The sequence below is a fragment of the Phoxinus phoxinus genome, assembly GCF_949152265.1.
Source record: "Phoxinus phoxinus genome assembly, chromosome: 4".
NCBI classification, from domain to species: Eukaryota; Metazoa; Chordata; class Actinopteri; order Cypriniformes; family Leuciscidae; genus Phoxinus; species Phoxinus phoxinus.
In genome coordinates, this window is record NC_136879.1 from 27050249 (window position 1) to 27065806 (window position 15558).

The window sequence follows — 15558 nt, forward strand, 5'->3', positions numbered from 1 at the left end:
AATTTAATACAAAATTAAATAAAAAGAAATAAAAGGAGACAGGTTGGTGTATGAGCAAGATTTATTTGACAGATGATAGGAAACATTGTAATGAACGTTTAATTTATGACATGCATGTTTAAGAATAAGAATATTAAGCTCTCGGTTCAGATTGTTCTGGCAAGCAGGACAGCTAGATTTCACTCACACATGTACATGTATAAATTAATACTCATCACATATTTACAATATTAAAATTCATGAGCCCAGTTTTGTAGAAATTCAGTGCAGCTGTTACAACACATTTTTCTTTTTTCTCGCTCTACTTTCTTATTCTTTTGCTTGAAATCTTGCCAGAACGTTCAGCTTTTTGAACATCACAGTGGTTCAAAGGTTGGTGTGAGGCACTGAGGAGGATGTTAATGTTTATTTCTGTCCTTTAAAAAGTAACCATTTTTCCTGAAATCACATACTGTATATATGATGATGCAACGCATAGATATTAGATATTAATTGATTTTTGGAACCTGATGGATGATTCACTGATTTGTTAGTAAATGTCCGTGCGGCTGTGAGATGTACTGTATGCAGAAACAAACCAAAATAGATCTACAATTACAGTGACATTACCGGCAAAGGACAGTCGAAGGCAAGTTGTAATGATAAACAATTCTGGGGTTTTAAAATGTTAAAGTCATATTTGTGGTTCTAATTTGAAAACTGAAAGAGCAGCTGAATGAATCATTTTATATGGGTTAATGGAGGGGGATGTGAAAAAAGAAAAAAAGAGAGAGCTAGTATGCAAAAATGTGTATGGCATGCACAAGGCATATTAAACAATATCAAAGTTTTATGCAAAGTTCACACACAAATGTTGTGTTTTCATGTTTTATGGGGACTTTCCATTGACATAATGATTTTTATACTGTACAAACTGTATATTCTATCCTCTTACACTAACCCTACCCATCACACAAACCTTTTTTTTTTACAAAACACATTTTTACATTTTCAAAAAACAGTATGATTACATGCTTAGTATGATTTATAAGCTGTTTTCCTCATGGGGATAAAACAAATGTCCCCACAAGTATTTTGAATATTGCCAACTTTGTGGGGTCATTTTGTCCACACACACACACACACGCACACACACTTTATTAGTTCCGGGTTGGACCCCCTTTTGCCTTCAAAGCTGCCTTAATTCTTTATGGAATAGATGGAACAAGGTGCTGGAAACATTCCTCAGAGATTTTGGTCCCTATTGACATGATAGCATCACACAGTTGCTTCAGATTTGTCAGCTTCACATCCATGATGTGAATCTCCAGTTTCACCACATCCCAACGGTGCTCTATTGGATTGAGATCTGGTGACTGTGGAGGCCATTTGAGTTTAGTGAACTTAATGGCAAGTTCAAGAAACCAGTTTGAGATGATTTGTGACATGGTATGTTATCATAATAAAAAAAGAAAGTAAAATATTTCAATGTTTGATACTGAAAAGGCATATATATTGCCGTAACAACTTTTTTTTGCAAGCCTCAAACAACTATTTAGGTCATCCGTTTCTTTCATTTAGGGATATGGGCATCCTGTCAAAGAGTCCTGTGTGCAGTTTTCATATACTCCAGAGTGCACTACTCTAGTAAATGTTCCACCAAGCTGTGATACAGTAAGTTAAGTAACAATAAGTAATACGTTACGCTTTCCAGAAAAGAGCGTTGTAACTTCTTTGTTGCGGTAGAGCTAGAGCCTGGACTGTATAATTGTGCCATGTGTTACGTAGAGCTGGTAGTCTTCTGCTGTTACACAGTTACTGGAAGTGCACCAAGGGTATTCAAAGCAGCACTGGATATATATTCAATATTATTATGCTGATTACTTTAATGTGTTGTAAATACAGCTGTTAATCAACTTGTAATTGGATTTAAAAAAAATAACCGATTGATCTTGCAAAACAATGCAACTCTTTGCCAGGACTGCAAACATTCTCCTCCCATCCTGTGGATTAAATCAAAGCGTCTCATTGTCTTCACCTCAGTTAATCTGTAAGCCTTCAAAGGTTGTGAATGTGGACCTGAAGAATGAACAGCTGTAAGGGCCCCTAACAGTCTGTGAACTAACAGTCAGGCCCCGTACAGTGGCTTCGAGGATCACAACTGAGAAGATCATGGACGTCTCGAGTCCCAGAGCTGACACTTTGTCTATGGAGCCCAGTGCCAAGCTGTTTTGCTGTGGTTTTGTAAGGCGTTGCATCCCTCTGGTATACAGAGAAGAGCTCTACCACATCCTGCGCATGACTGGACCCCTGGTGAGGATTCTGTCACACACACATCATGATAATGTGCTATGCTTGTTCTGTTTGAATAGTGAGAGAGCTGGCAGAGAAATGCAGTGGCTTACATAGAAATGATCCATTCCTGAATAGACCATGATCTGTTTTGGGTACATTTTGTATCATGTCTTCATGCATGTCTATTTGAGTACAAATGAATCCTGGATGAGTTGATTTTCAATTGTTAAATCTTGCATCCTGTATAAAATAAACGCTGTGTAAAAATAAGCCCAAAAAAATGGTCTTGGAAATTATGTTTTAAGCAGATTTTATGCTATATTTCCAGACCAGATCTGTTAAAAAATCATTTGTAAAAATTCTCATGAATCTCCAGATAAATAGGTGCTTTGTTTTTCGTCCATGTGACTGTGGACTTTAATAACCGCAGTCCATGTGAGTCCAGGACTTTCATCTCCATTTTGTGCTAAATATTTCTTTGTTTGTATTCTTAGCTTGTGTGCCGGTTCCTGAATTTCCTCCTTTTCTTTGTGGTGACAATGTTCTGTGGACGTCTGGGGAACACTGTGCTAGCGGGCTACGCCATGGCCTCAGCTGTACGTCTGCTTGAATCAAAACTTCTGCCGGCAAATATGTGTTATGTACCGCATTATTGAGATGTGCATATTATAGAGCAATGATTCACAAGCCCACACAATTATTTTTCAGACTATCAATGTAACAGCTGCAGCGACGGGGTTTGGACTTGCTTTGGCATGCGACACTTTGGTATCACAGGTGTGTTTTCCATACAAATAGCACTCCAACTGTGTTATAAAATAATAAACCAAAAGCCTGGACAATGAAAGGCCAACTAAGATTCACTTAATGTTTAATATATTTTATTTGTAAAGCCTCTGAAATACTTCAGAGGCATTTGAATACAAATTAATCCTGGAAGAGTTGATTCTTGGTTGTTATTGCAAGCATACAATTGTATGATGTCTTGCATTCCATATAAAAATATGGCCATGAATGGTCATAAATAGCTGGCAACTCACATTAACAGGTTTTATGGGATAGATAAAGATTCTTTCATGACATTTAGTTGAATGCAGTTTTTTTAGGTTGATATCCCTCAGACCATTCTCGCATGTATAGTAAAATAACTGATAGCATCTCTAACATCTTGCCCTCAGACATTTGGGAGTAAGAACCTTCTCCGTGTGGGTATAATACTGCAGAGAGGCATTGTAATTCTGACGCTCTTCAGTTTGCCCTGTTGGGCTCTGCTTGTGAACACCCAGCCCCTCCTTCTCTATCTGGGACAGGACCCTGAGGTGGCCAGGTAAGTGCCACTCTTCAACACACACTGACTGAACATATTAGTATTGACATTGACTGTTGAATACTACAAACCAGTCTGTGGTGTCAGACTGAAAACTAACACTTTCTATCTCTCTCTCAGGATTGCACAGCTCTATGTGGTTGCATATTTGCCAGCAATTCCGGTAAGGTCCACTAATGGATGATTGTGGATTGCTGTTGAAGTGCAGTTAAACTCAAATCCAATAATTCTTTGTATATTGCTGTTCATCCTCGCGTTGAGTCTGTCATGTATCTATATTACAGGCCATGTTTCTGTATCAGCTGCAACTGTCATACCTTCAGAACCAGGTACATAATGATATTTTAAGGAAATATACAACTTAATAACTGCATTAAGTTCTTGTATGCTGTTGTTGTAATACTCATGACCCACTGTATAGGGAGTGATCAAGCCTCAGATGTATGCATCTGCAGTTGCCAATGTTGCCAATGTGATAGTGAACTACTTTCTGCTGTACTGGTGGGATTTTGGAGTTTAGTGAGTATAAATAGGTTATGTTTTCCATATATATATTTTTTTCATGTGTTTTTCAGTATTTTGATAATAAGATTTGTTTTCTGTGCACTTTCAGTGGGTCTGCTGCTGCAAACACCTTTGGTCAGGTCTTTAATTGTTTTGCCCTGTTTTGTTTCATTCGCTGGCAGAAGCTCCATGAGAAAACTTGGGGAGGTGAGTGTCTATCAACATTGGGGAAGTTACTTTAACACTTAAGTTTGCCAAACTACCAACTCATATTTAAAATAAAACATTTAAAACAAAATTTGTTTGTTTTTGAATAAACAAATTCACAGTCTCAATCAGCTTCAAACTTGATACATTTACACAAAACAATAAACAGACTATGTCATGAATCAAGAGCATATATAGAGACGCACGATATATCGGCCACCATATCGTTCTAAAAATCGGCCAATATATGTTTATTTTTTAAGGTTATCATTATCTGCCCGATAAGAAAAGTTGTCCAATATATTAAAGCAGATAAATATTGGATTATTTTCTTCAGCTGAGACACTTCAGATGCACAGTGTTCACCATGATGGTTTTGAATGTCTTGAAATATGATTAGAATCAAAAAAGAAAATACAGTTGAGGGCAATATATACAGCGCAAGTCTTACAGGCTACTTAAACTTATAATGAGAACATTGTAATTGTGTGCTTGGGACATGGCTTTTAATGGTGAGACTTTTGTTTTTGCACTCAGGCTCTCAAAAATTATATTATCGGCCAATATGTTGGTCAATAATTATCGGTTATTGGTCAAAATAGATCCAAAAGTTTCATATTGGTACATCCTTCGTATATAGAGTATAGAGAACATAGCAATGAGCAGCAGAATCATTCCAATGAAAATACCTATAATTCTCGAGTCCGTGGACACAAATAGTTTTTTTAGGCTATCTGTTCATTTGCCTGACAAGTCTGAACTGATTCACTGATATGGGGGATATGAGAGAGAACTGTCCTCTCTTGAAGTCCGATTCATTTTAGTGAGAAGTGTAAGTCTTGTTCAGTTTAATGGGATCGGTTCGTCCTAAACAGTGCTCTCTGTCATGTGTGTAAGAAGTCTGAATTATTATAGTGAATCAGTTTGTCCTAAATGGCCCTCTCTAGTCTCATGTAATGATCCAATTTCGTATATCGGCTCATCCTAAACGATGCTCTCTGTCATAATGCTTAAAAAAGCCAGAATTATTTTAGTAGTGAATTTCATAAGCATTATGAATTCAGATTTGTTCTAGTGAATTGGTTCGTCCTAAACGGCATTTTGAAGAGCGCGTTTGTTCTTTTAGCTTGCTCGAAGTCGATGCGAAATATGAGACATTAAAAAAAAAAAATTTCACGCTACTGCTACTTGTTGTAAAAATTACTGTTACTTCTGCAACTAAGAAGTTACTGTTGCTACTTAGGACTATTTACTTCTGAATGCTAGTCTCCATGTGCTTTTCCTCTGACATGATTAGTGGGTCGTGAAGGTACAGAACTCATTGATCCGTTGTATACACTTGCAATTTCTTTTTTCAGAGCTTGGAGAAAATAGTTATTTAAACTGTTGGCTGAAGACCCAAGTTTGGTTTAAGGTGTGACACGGCAGGCAAAAACATCGTTTTTTTTTTTTCACTGGTAAATTTTGAGATTTTGGGCTATTTGTCTTAATCTTCTTTCAGACTTGTGCTAAAAAAAAAAGTCCAAAATACACATTTAGGTCTTTATTTTACCATACTTTGTCTGTTTGCGTGTGTAGATTTCGCCTAAATTCATCAAAAATTGGCGTTCTAAATCATCCCACTACTCCGCGATCGCTGTCTGCACCCTGTCATCACATATACCGTTTGAAAGCTACCTCTCTCCTTTACAATGCTGTCGGATCCAAATATGGTCATTTCATGCTTATCAGCAACCAATCATGGAAGTAAAATGGGCGATTTAACTCGAAATGCTGATCTCATTGGCTGATGCCAATTTCTGACAACGTGATTCGTTCAGAATCGTCATGTGACACGCTCTGACATTTCATACTATTTGTATTTATAAGTGTTGTCATGTTTTGGATGTTATGATTAGTGATGGATGAAGTAATAATGAGTTTTGGATGTTAATCAGTGTGATACATGGATTTTACTTGGACCTAAAGCATATTTAATTAGATATAGCCTGATTAGCATATTTAAACATAACATTACAGAAAACTTGCAATACATTTTTTTCTCCTATTCATGCGAGTAATCAACTGGTAAAGTTTCATGGTGATATCTGTCAGTTAAATTTTTTACCATATTCACCAGTAGTGTCTCGCCTTAAAGACAATAAAGCGTACCAAGCACAATGTTCTCTCACCATTCCTGGTTTTTAACACGCACTCACAGCATTCGGCGTGATGTTGTGGCTGTCAGAGCAGAAACGAAAGTCACCGCATGTTTTGTCGTCGTCTCTGTGCGTGTTCGTATGTAAATTGGGTTGCACTTTATTTTACAGTGTAAGAAAGTACAGGGTAATATAAGGTAACGATGGGTTAAGGTTAGGTTTAGGGGTAGCATTAGTACCTAGTTATTACCCAGTTATTGCAATTACTATAATACATACATACTATGTATACATGGGGAACAGGACTGTAAAATAAAGTGCTACCGTAAATTGCGTGAGCTTATTTTGTCCATTAGATCGAAAGATCTGAAAAACCCATATAACCCTCGCCTTGAAGAAATTAGGACAGAAGTGGTTGAAAGTGGACAAAAGAGAGGCTTAAAACACCAGGTGTAAACTGGAATGTGTGTCCCTCATCTAAGTGTGATCCAATCCACCAAAACGTAAATACAGGTGTAAACAGGGCCTTACTGTTTTCCTCCAACAGGGTGGTCTTCTGAGGCGCTGCAGGAATGGGGTTCCTACATGAAGCTGGCCATCCCCAGCACACTGATGACCTGTTTTGAATGGTGGATCTATGAGGTTGGAGGCTTCCTGGCAGGTACATTCAAGGGTTTTTATAGTTAACTAAAACCATAAAAATACATTAGTTGCTTAAAATACAATAAAACTTAACTGAAATAATATTTATTTCTGCAAGTTATCAAGGCAACATTTCTTACTTTTAGTTTAACTAGATGTACATAAAAAAACTAAAACTGAAATAACAGTAATAAAGACATATCGGCCTAAATATTTTAAAAATAATAAAAATTACAAAAACACACAAAATTACAAAAATCTCAATGATGCAAAAATAACATTATTACACTCACAGTACAGAAAATAAATGTTTATGTTTGTATATTTAACCAGTTTGATATTAACTATTGCTTTTCCGCTGAATTATCCCATTCCCACTGACTCTCCTCATGCCATCAGGAATGCTGAGTGAGGTGGACCTCGCTGCTCAACACGTGGTTATAATGCTGGCGTACATCAACTACATGGTGTGTTTGGATAATCTGAGAATATTCATATTATCATATAAAATTCCCCTTTATCCTTTTCACGATTGTGCTGTCTTTATCCTCTCCATCTTGATATTCCAGATCCCATTAGGAATGCAAGGAGCAGCGTGTGTTCGCGTGGGAAACGCACTTGGCGCTGGGGAAACAGCTGCTGCCATCGTCACCTGCAAGGTTTCTCTCATCAGTTCAGGTAAAACTCATTTAATTTGATATCAATCATTCCTAAGCTTGTCATGACACTTAGTCATATGAAGCACCAATTGATGTCTTGTAAATGTTAATTTTGTACCCCAGCTGTTATAGCAATCATTCAAGGTTTAGTCCTGGGCTCAACAAAAACAGTCATTGGCTTCATATTCACTTCGGATGAGTAAGCCACTTTCCTTATTATTTCAAGCATGTTAAACAAAATGTTTGTTGGCATAAGTACACTTGAACAAATCTGTTAACGCTCTTGTCTAAACATTAAAAATTAAGATTTAACAGAAATAATGTCAACAACAGCTGTGTTTCAAATTTCCATTGTGATGTTTGTTTAGGACTATAGCAGAGCTTGTGTCTCAGCTGCTTAACATCTACTGCCCTCTTCAGTTCTTTAATGGAGTATTGGTGAGTTCTGCACAAACTTTTATTCCTCATTTTCCCAGAAACTGTATTTAGGGGGGGGAGACGGACCACCCGTATAAAAATAAATGGGAGATATTTCAGCGATCAATATAGGCTCAATACATTTTATTTCAAAAAGCCAGTGTCCAGAAACTTTTTTGCAAGATTTAAGCTAAATAAGTACAACATTTGATACCATTGTTGCAGTGTTATTTTAATATAATTGATATACTATTATAGTTTAGTAGTATATAGTATAATATATAGTTAATATTTTTATTAACGTTTATTTATTAGATTTAGTCTATTTTGGTTTAGAAATATTTTTGTACTTCAATTTGAACTATGAATGTTGCCCTTTATGCAAAGGTAAAAAAAAGTTACATTTTTTTCTGTTTTAGTTTAGTTTAGTTAGTGTGTTTTGCTTCGAAGAAACAAAAAAAAAGTTAATGATAATAATTGTTGTCAGATTATATTGCTGATTTAAAGTCCCCCTTGTAGTCAATCATTTTATCCCTTAAAACTCCTCGATTGTCAAAATTACATATTTAAACGTTTTTTCATGTGGAAAAAAAATTCTTCATGCCTTAAAATAGTTTGAATGTAACTCTACTCTTTCATTTACAATATGCTGATAGAGTATATTATATTCAATATAATATGCAAATTAGCCCCGCCTCCACTCACACTCACCAGCTCAGAGATCCACTCAGTCGAGATATATCCAGCTGCAGACCCGCAGCACCACCAGTTTCAGAACCCCAGCGCCAGAACCCCAGCTCCAGAACCGGAAGTGAGGAGCGGAGTTATTTACAATGAGACAAGCATGTGAACGATGACATAATTTTCACTAATTTGAAGAATGTTAACCCTTTCACACGTAAGTTTAAAATATTCTAATTGACCCCCCAGCGTGAGTTTTTCAAGGCGACCGTTATTTCGAATCTGTCACTTTATGGTTTCCAAGGTGACGCGTCACTGCTTGTCACGTGACACAGCGCAACCACAACACAGCGCTGAATGAATGATGATCTGCTTTTATGTAATTTTTCCTTTTTTATTCTAAATATTCATTACTTTAACTTACATATTTGTTGAGTCTCTTTTCTGTCTCTGCTTACTGAAAAAGGTGTATACATTTGATAAGCTACCATTGACTAAACATTGAGGATTAGTCTACAATAACTACAAATTAATTTAATATATATTCCTTCTGGAGATTCCCGAATGTTTTGTTCAAATATTTGACTTGCTGAATCCACATTATAATATAGGATCTACAGATGTACACTACTCTGCATTGTGAAAAGCCAGTGTCAAGGTCCAGCACACTTCTGAATGATTGGTGACAGTTTTCATAATTACTTTAACAATGGTATGTGTCACTTTACAATAGTTTGTGGCATTTTCTCTCATGCTAGTTTACAATTATTTGAAAATACCTGATTGGTAAGTGTCAATTTGTGGTGCACAAACAACATACTCCTGCTTGTAAGTAGTACCACTTTAATAAGAACATTTTACTAAAATAGCTAAATAGTTTCTATATTCTTGTATAGTTACAAATGACAGCTTAACTGTCCTATATACAAATAGAAATAAATGTGTTATCATAACAACTGTATTTACAATATGTAGGTAAATACATTGTAAAAATTATTATAAAAAAAGAACCATAGTAAATATAAATGCATACAACGGACCACGATATTAAAAATATGGTGAAGCCCAATGTTTCTGTACCTTAATGTATCATTATAACATACGTATTAAGTATGACGTTTCGTGTGTAATAAAAGTATACCGTTTCGTGTCTAAGCAAATTACGCTCCAAAACGCGTTACTCGGTTTAGAACGTAAGCTCCGCACCTCACTTCCGGTTCTGGCGCTGGTGTTAGAACGTAAGCTCCGCCCCTACTTCCGGTTCTGGCGCTGGGGTTCTGAAACTGGTGCTGCTGCGGGTCTGCAGCTGGATACTATAGACTCAGTCAACTTTACTTAAGTTACTGTAGTAAACGCTGTATTGCTTTTTACAATGTCACATAATGGTAATTAATATGATTAGCTTTTTGCTTTACGTTGTCAAGCTAATAATGTGTGTTTCTAACGTTACACAAACTCAGAGTCAGACAGCTGCCTTGTAACAATCAGCATGAAACGCTTTGAACATCATAGAACCGTCAGTGGAGAAAGGCACATATTCATCATAACATCGTAATATACATCATATACCGGTACATAATTCACCCGCTATATTGCTAAAATTACACGATTTTTCATACCAACAGAAATGTTTACTGGGATAATCTGGCTTCTCTTGAGACTCCCCTGCTTCACAGCAGTTAATGATATGCTAAAGCCCGCCGCGCACGTTGACTGTCTTTGGTTCACTGGAGTTTTAAGGAGAAAATACTCAGCAATGGTGTTGACTTATGAGTTTGCACATGGTTTGTCTTAAAGGAGAACTCCAGCGCAAAATGAACCTTTGGTCTAATTACACATTGTTGCCTAGTCAACCGTTATCTGAGATTTGTTTTCATGATTATCGAATGTAAATAGTTTTATCTCTAAAAACAGTTTAGCCTATAACGCTAGTATAACGCTAGTATATGGGGCGTAGAGTAATGACAAATAAAAATCGCTTGTTAATACCACTAACAAGGCTCAAAATAGCCCCACACTAACACGGCAGCATAATGAGGGTCCCTACCTTCAAACCGAAGCATTGAGAACTTTGACAGTGTCCAGACAGTTTAATAAGAAGATATTTTATACATACAGTCAAATTCACGTATACAAGCAGAAGCCATCTTAGAAAAACAGACTCGATCAGTCGATCAACGAAACGCCGATCTAAATGCGCTGGACCATATGAGATTCTACACAGTTCAGTTCAGTTTATATTAAAAACACCACATAGACATATAAACAACATTAAAAGCTTGATTTTCACCACAGGGGGTCTTTAAAATATCAAGCATATAGGGTGGCCATTATAGCACCAAAATGGCCATCGAGTGGACTTACCTGAAAGGGATAATATATATATATATATATATATATATATATATATATATATATATAATCATGTGTATTATTTATATGAATGAATATTCACATAATTGTGTGTATTTATATTCATATTTTTATATAGTTATATCTAGTCAAATGCGGTATATTTTGAAGTATTTTATTTCATTATTTCATTTCATCATTGATTTCAGGGTGTTGCCATGGGCATTCTCATTGGCACAGGGCAGCAGAAGATTGCTGCTATTGCTAACCTCTTTGGCTACTACTGCATTGGACTCCCATCAAGCATTGTTCTGATGTTCACGGCCAAGTTACAAGTTGCTGGTTCGCCTTGTTACAACTAAATGCATTATATTGACTCCTGTCACAATTGCTGATGTTTAATTACACAAATGATCAGGGAACCTTTTAATATATACAATGATTTCTCTCCCTCTCTTTCAGGCTTTTGGCTGGGCCTCCTCATTGCGGTCTTTTTGCTTGCAATTTTTTTTGTTGTGGCCATTTTCAAATTAGACTGGAAGAAACTTACCAAAGAAGTAGGCATTTTCAGACCTATTAAAACTGGACCTTTCTTCTAATTATACTGCTCATGATCATGTGAATAGTTGTTGACTTCTGTGACTGAAAGAGGTTTTTTCTCTTTGCAAGGCAATTGAGCGTACAGGAAAGAGTGCAAATGGAGCAGTGACCCCTGAGTTTTGTTCGAATCGCAACAGCTTCTACCAGGTGGTCCTGAATACAGAGGTATGCTGTTGTGTTTATAGTTTTCATTTTATATAATCAGTAAAAACTATTCATAAAAAGTATGCATTATTTTACCACAATTAATTACAAAAATAACATGCCAAAAGTAATGCATTTAATAAAATTAGTACATTTTGTACATGTATTTTTAAAGGAATAGTTCACCAAAAATTTTAATTTTAATTTTCTCATCCTCACGTTGTTCCAATGATAACAATTACTTTCTTTCTTCTGCGAAGCACAAATAAAGATGTAACTGTTTTTTGAACTTCAATGGGGTCCAAAACATAATTGGACCCCATTCACTTTGATTGTATTGACAAAAAACACTGAAACCATTTTTATAAAGTCATACCGGTTTTGAATGACATGAGGGTGAGTAAAATTATTTTTGGTTGAACTATCCCCTTAAGATACCCTTTTAAAAAATGTGGCTCCCATGGCACAGTTAAAACTCTTATAATGGTGAAATTGTGTCTCACTGTATCAGAATGGGAATGGATACATGGTTGTGAGGTCTCACGATCAGGACGAGGGGCTCAACAGTACTACTGTGGTACATGAGGAGCCAAACGTGCCTCGCGTGGAGGAGAAGCCCACAGCTCTGCTCTCTACCTCTCAGCTGATCCTCAGGAGGGGTCTGACCACCCTCGCTGCTCTTCTCATCCTAGCTGTAGGGATAGCCATCCATCTCATTGTGCCTTTACCTGACGTGTCTTCTGGTGCCGATGCAAATTTTACTTTGGTCTCAAACTTTACTACAGCCACTCCCATTTATTCAACAAGTATTGTTTGAACCAGGACCTCAGGTAGATTCACTGTGAACATTTTATATCTGTATGCTGTGAGAGGCAACAAAGAAATCGAATTGAATTAGAAAAATAGACGCATTTTTACTGTGGTCTCAGCCTCTAAATTGTGACCTAGACAGATGATCATATTTTTTATCCTCAGTGCATTTGCTTTGTCCACATCATTAGACCAAATAGTAAGAAAATCGACCAGCTTAGCAGGAAAAAGGTCTGTTCCCCAGTGACACAGTCATATAATCTCTTCAGTTGACATTTCTAGTCAGGCGTCTGCTGGAGAAATACAGCTAAATAGAAGATATTCTACAAAGCCGCTGTCACATACAGACAGCTTTATACTATTAAAGGGGTGGTATAATGCCCTTTCACAAGATGTAAAATAAGTATTTGATGTCCCCAGAGTGTGTATGTGAAGTTTTAGCTCAAAATACCACACAGATATTTTTATAGCCTATAGCATGTTAAAATTGTCACTTTTTGAGGGTGAGCAAAAACGCATCTTTTTTGTGTCTGTCCCTTTAAATGCAAATGAGCTGCTACTCGCGGCACAGTGATGTGTTTATAAAAAGTCTAATTTTAACTTAAGCGCCACATTTTTTGCCGTGTCATGCACAAGCTGCAAAAAAGCTTCCATATTTAGAACGCTGCATATTTAAAAACACTGTGTTATGCGCTAGTCGCTGCAAAAGATGTGAGATGTGAGCACTACAGTCAACGACGTTTGCCTAGTCCAAGTTTGCATAGAAGAACAATAGAAACCCAGCACAGTGAATACAAAAATGTGTTCTTTGTGAATGGCACTTTACACTGCATTGCGTCTCACGCTTTAAACGCAATAACGATTAGTGTGTGAATGACCCCTAACAAGTTGTCTACACTGGACACGTCAAAGCGAACATTCCAATATTGTATTGTCTGAAGTAGCAAAACCACGTTGAGTAATGTGCATCAGAAACAAAACGTCCGTTTATTGTCGGTGACTCGTCGTGTCGCACTGCATCCAGTGTAGACCGAATCACTGAATATAATGGTTTCTATTTGCTTGTGATGCTTCTTGTGTCTGCTGTAGACATGGTGTAAGACAAAAAACATGCAACCTTTTGTGAAATTGCTCACATATGAGTTTTTAAAGGTTACAGTAAATATTCACATCAAATAGGCTACTAGCTCCATCTGCTTATCATCTATTATATATGGTTGGACATGGACATGTCTTTTCATTTTCTATTAAGGCTATCAATGAATGCAAGATTGTTCTTTAAGCTTTCTTCTATTGACATGACTATCTGATAAGTTTTTGATTTTGATTTGTACATTTAAATGTAAGTGTCTTTGTGTGCTGTACATAAACAGGATGCACCGCTTATATATATTTTTTAATCTACTTTTTCTCCATCCAAAATACAAAGGCTGCCTCTTGTCTAAGCCTACACATTTAAATATATCCATGCTGATATGTCCAGAGCTTTGCTGTCATATTGTTTGTTGCTAACTTGTTATATGTAGGCTAAATGTTTGATGCACATATAGGCCATCAGGATTAATATATAGTAATTTTGCTGGTTAAGCACATGATTTGTATGCCCTGTTGTGGGCGGTCTTTAGCACACACCCCATATTTAGAATTGTTTATTGTAAAAAGATAATCTATAATACATTTTTAGCTTCTTATTTAAAACCGCTGCAAAAATTGCACATTTGATTCAGAGCAGCTTATCAAAATTAAATCCCTGGTGAAAGATGTGTATTTCAGTGATCTTTAGTCAGATACATTGTGACAGAGCCTCAGATGCAATTTCACTGAAACTGTGTCTGTAAAGGTGTGAACCAAATGGTTCATAAAGTTAGAATAACAAAGGAACAACATTCCTCAGGAACTTATTGTAGATTGCAGGATCTCCAGAGGGAAGTCCTAACAGTACAGTATTTATTGTTAGTAGCCCTTTTATCTTCAGGTATAAAGTCCTGTCCCGCAGACAGAACTTTGGGAGAAGTTAAGATTCTTAGAAGCCGGGTTTAGATTCTTTGAAGATTAACATGCTAACATCGCTGCTGAAGAACTGCTACACTACTACCTTCAATAAATTCTCCCCACAAAAACTCTGGTCAAGCTTGCTTATTTTATGGATTAGAGAAATCTAATAAATTGGCGACAAATACAGCAAAACTGAACACTGGGTCAACAAATCACTATCCCATTAAATTCCGAGTGTTTTAGGGGGGTATTTTTCATCATCAGCTATATTTAGACCCAGGTCACTTGAAGTCGAAAAATAAATGTAATACAAAAATTCTCATCCCCTGATCCTAGTGTGTTGATCGAACAAAGTCTATGTGAAAATCATAGTTGCAATGTGGGATGGTCTTAGCAATTATAGTTAGCATAAAACTGAAATGTGGATTCTTCATTGTGGCATATATACAAGTGAAATGACTTTTCGAATGAGGAACATTTAGTGCGGGGCTTGATTTTGTCCATCGAGAATTAATTGGATCACTGTTGTTTGCTAATTGCTGCAATCCCATGTGAGTGACAGGCAGCTGGAGGAAAGGAATTATTGTCTCGCTCTCTCGCCTTACATGTTGATTTTAATGACAACCAATGTTTGTGTATACTTTTTTGCATCAGCATGCACAAAGTATATTTTGGTGCATTTCGACTTTGAATGTTATTTCATGAACTTTCCATCTTTCCATTGTTCACATTCGTGTTTTCTGCAACACATGTGCACTTTTTACATTGTAACATAAATCCATGAGATGATAAAGATGTGAAAGCAAGT

General features: G+C 36.5%; 1 protein-coding gene across 1 annotated transcript; it reads left to right on the forward strand.

Moving 5' to 3' along the window:
* The first annotated feature begins 1776 nt into the window (after window positions 1–1776).
* Window positions 1777–15557, forward strand: LOC306996433 (multidrug and toxin extrusion protein 1-like). The gene is made up of 17 exons (XM_079608906.1): window positions 1777–2292; window positions 2769–2870; window positions 2983–3051; window positions 3453–3601; window positions 3722–3764; window positions 3886–3930; window positions 4023–4120; window positions 4215–4312; window positions 6998–7111; window positions 7492–7559; window positions 7662–7770; window positions 7875–7950; window positions 8120–8189; window positions 11411–11543; window positions 11664–11758; window positions 11871–11966; window positions 12457–15557. The coding sequence occupies exons 1-17, from the start codon at window positions 2152–2154 to the stop codon at window positions 12760–12762; spliced, it is 1812 nt and encodes a 603-aa protein (XP_079465032.1). The 5' UTR covers window positions 1777–2151; the 3' UTR covers window positions 12763–15557.
* Window position 15558: the final 1 nt, after the last annotated feature.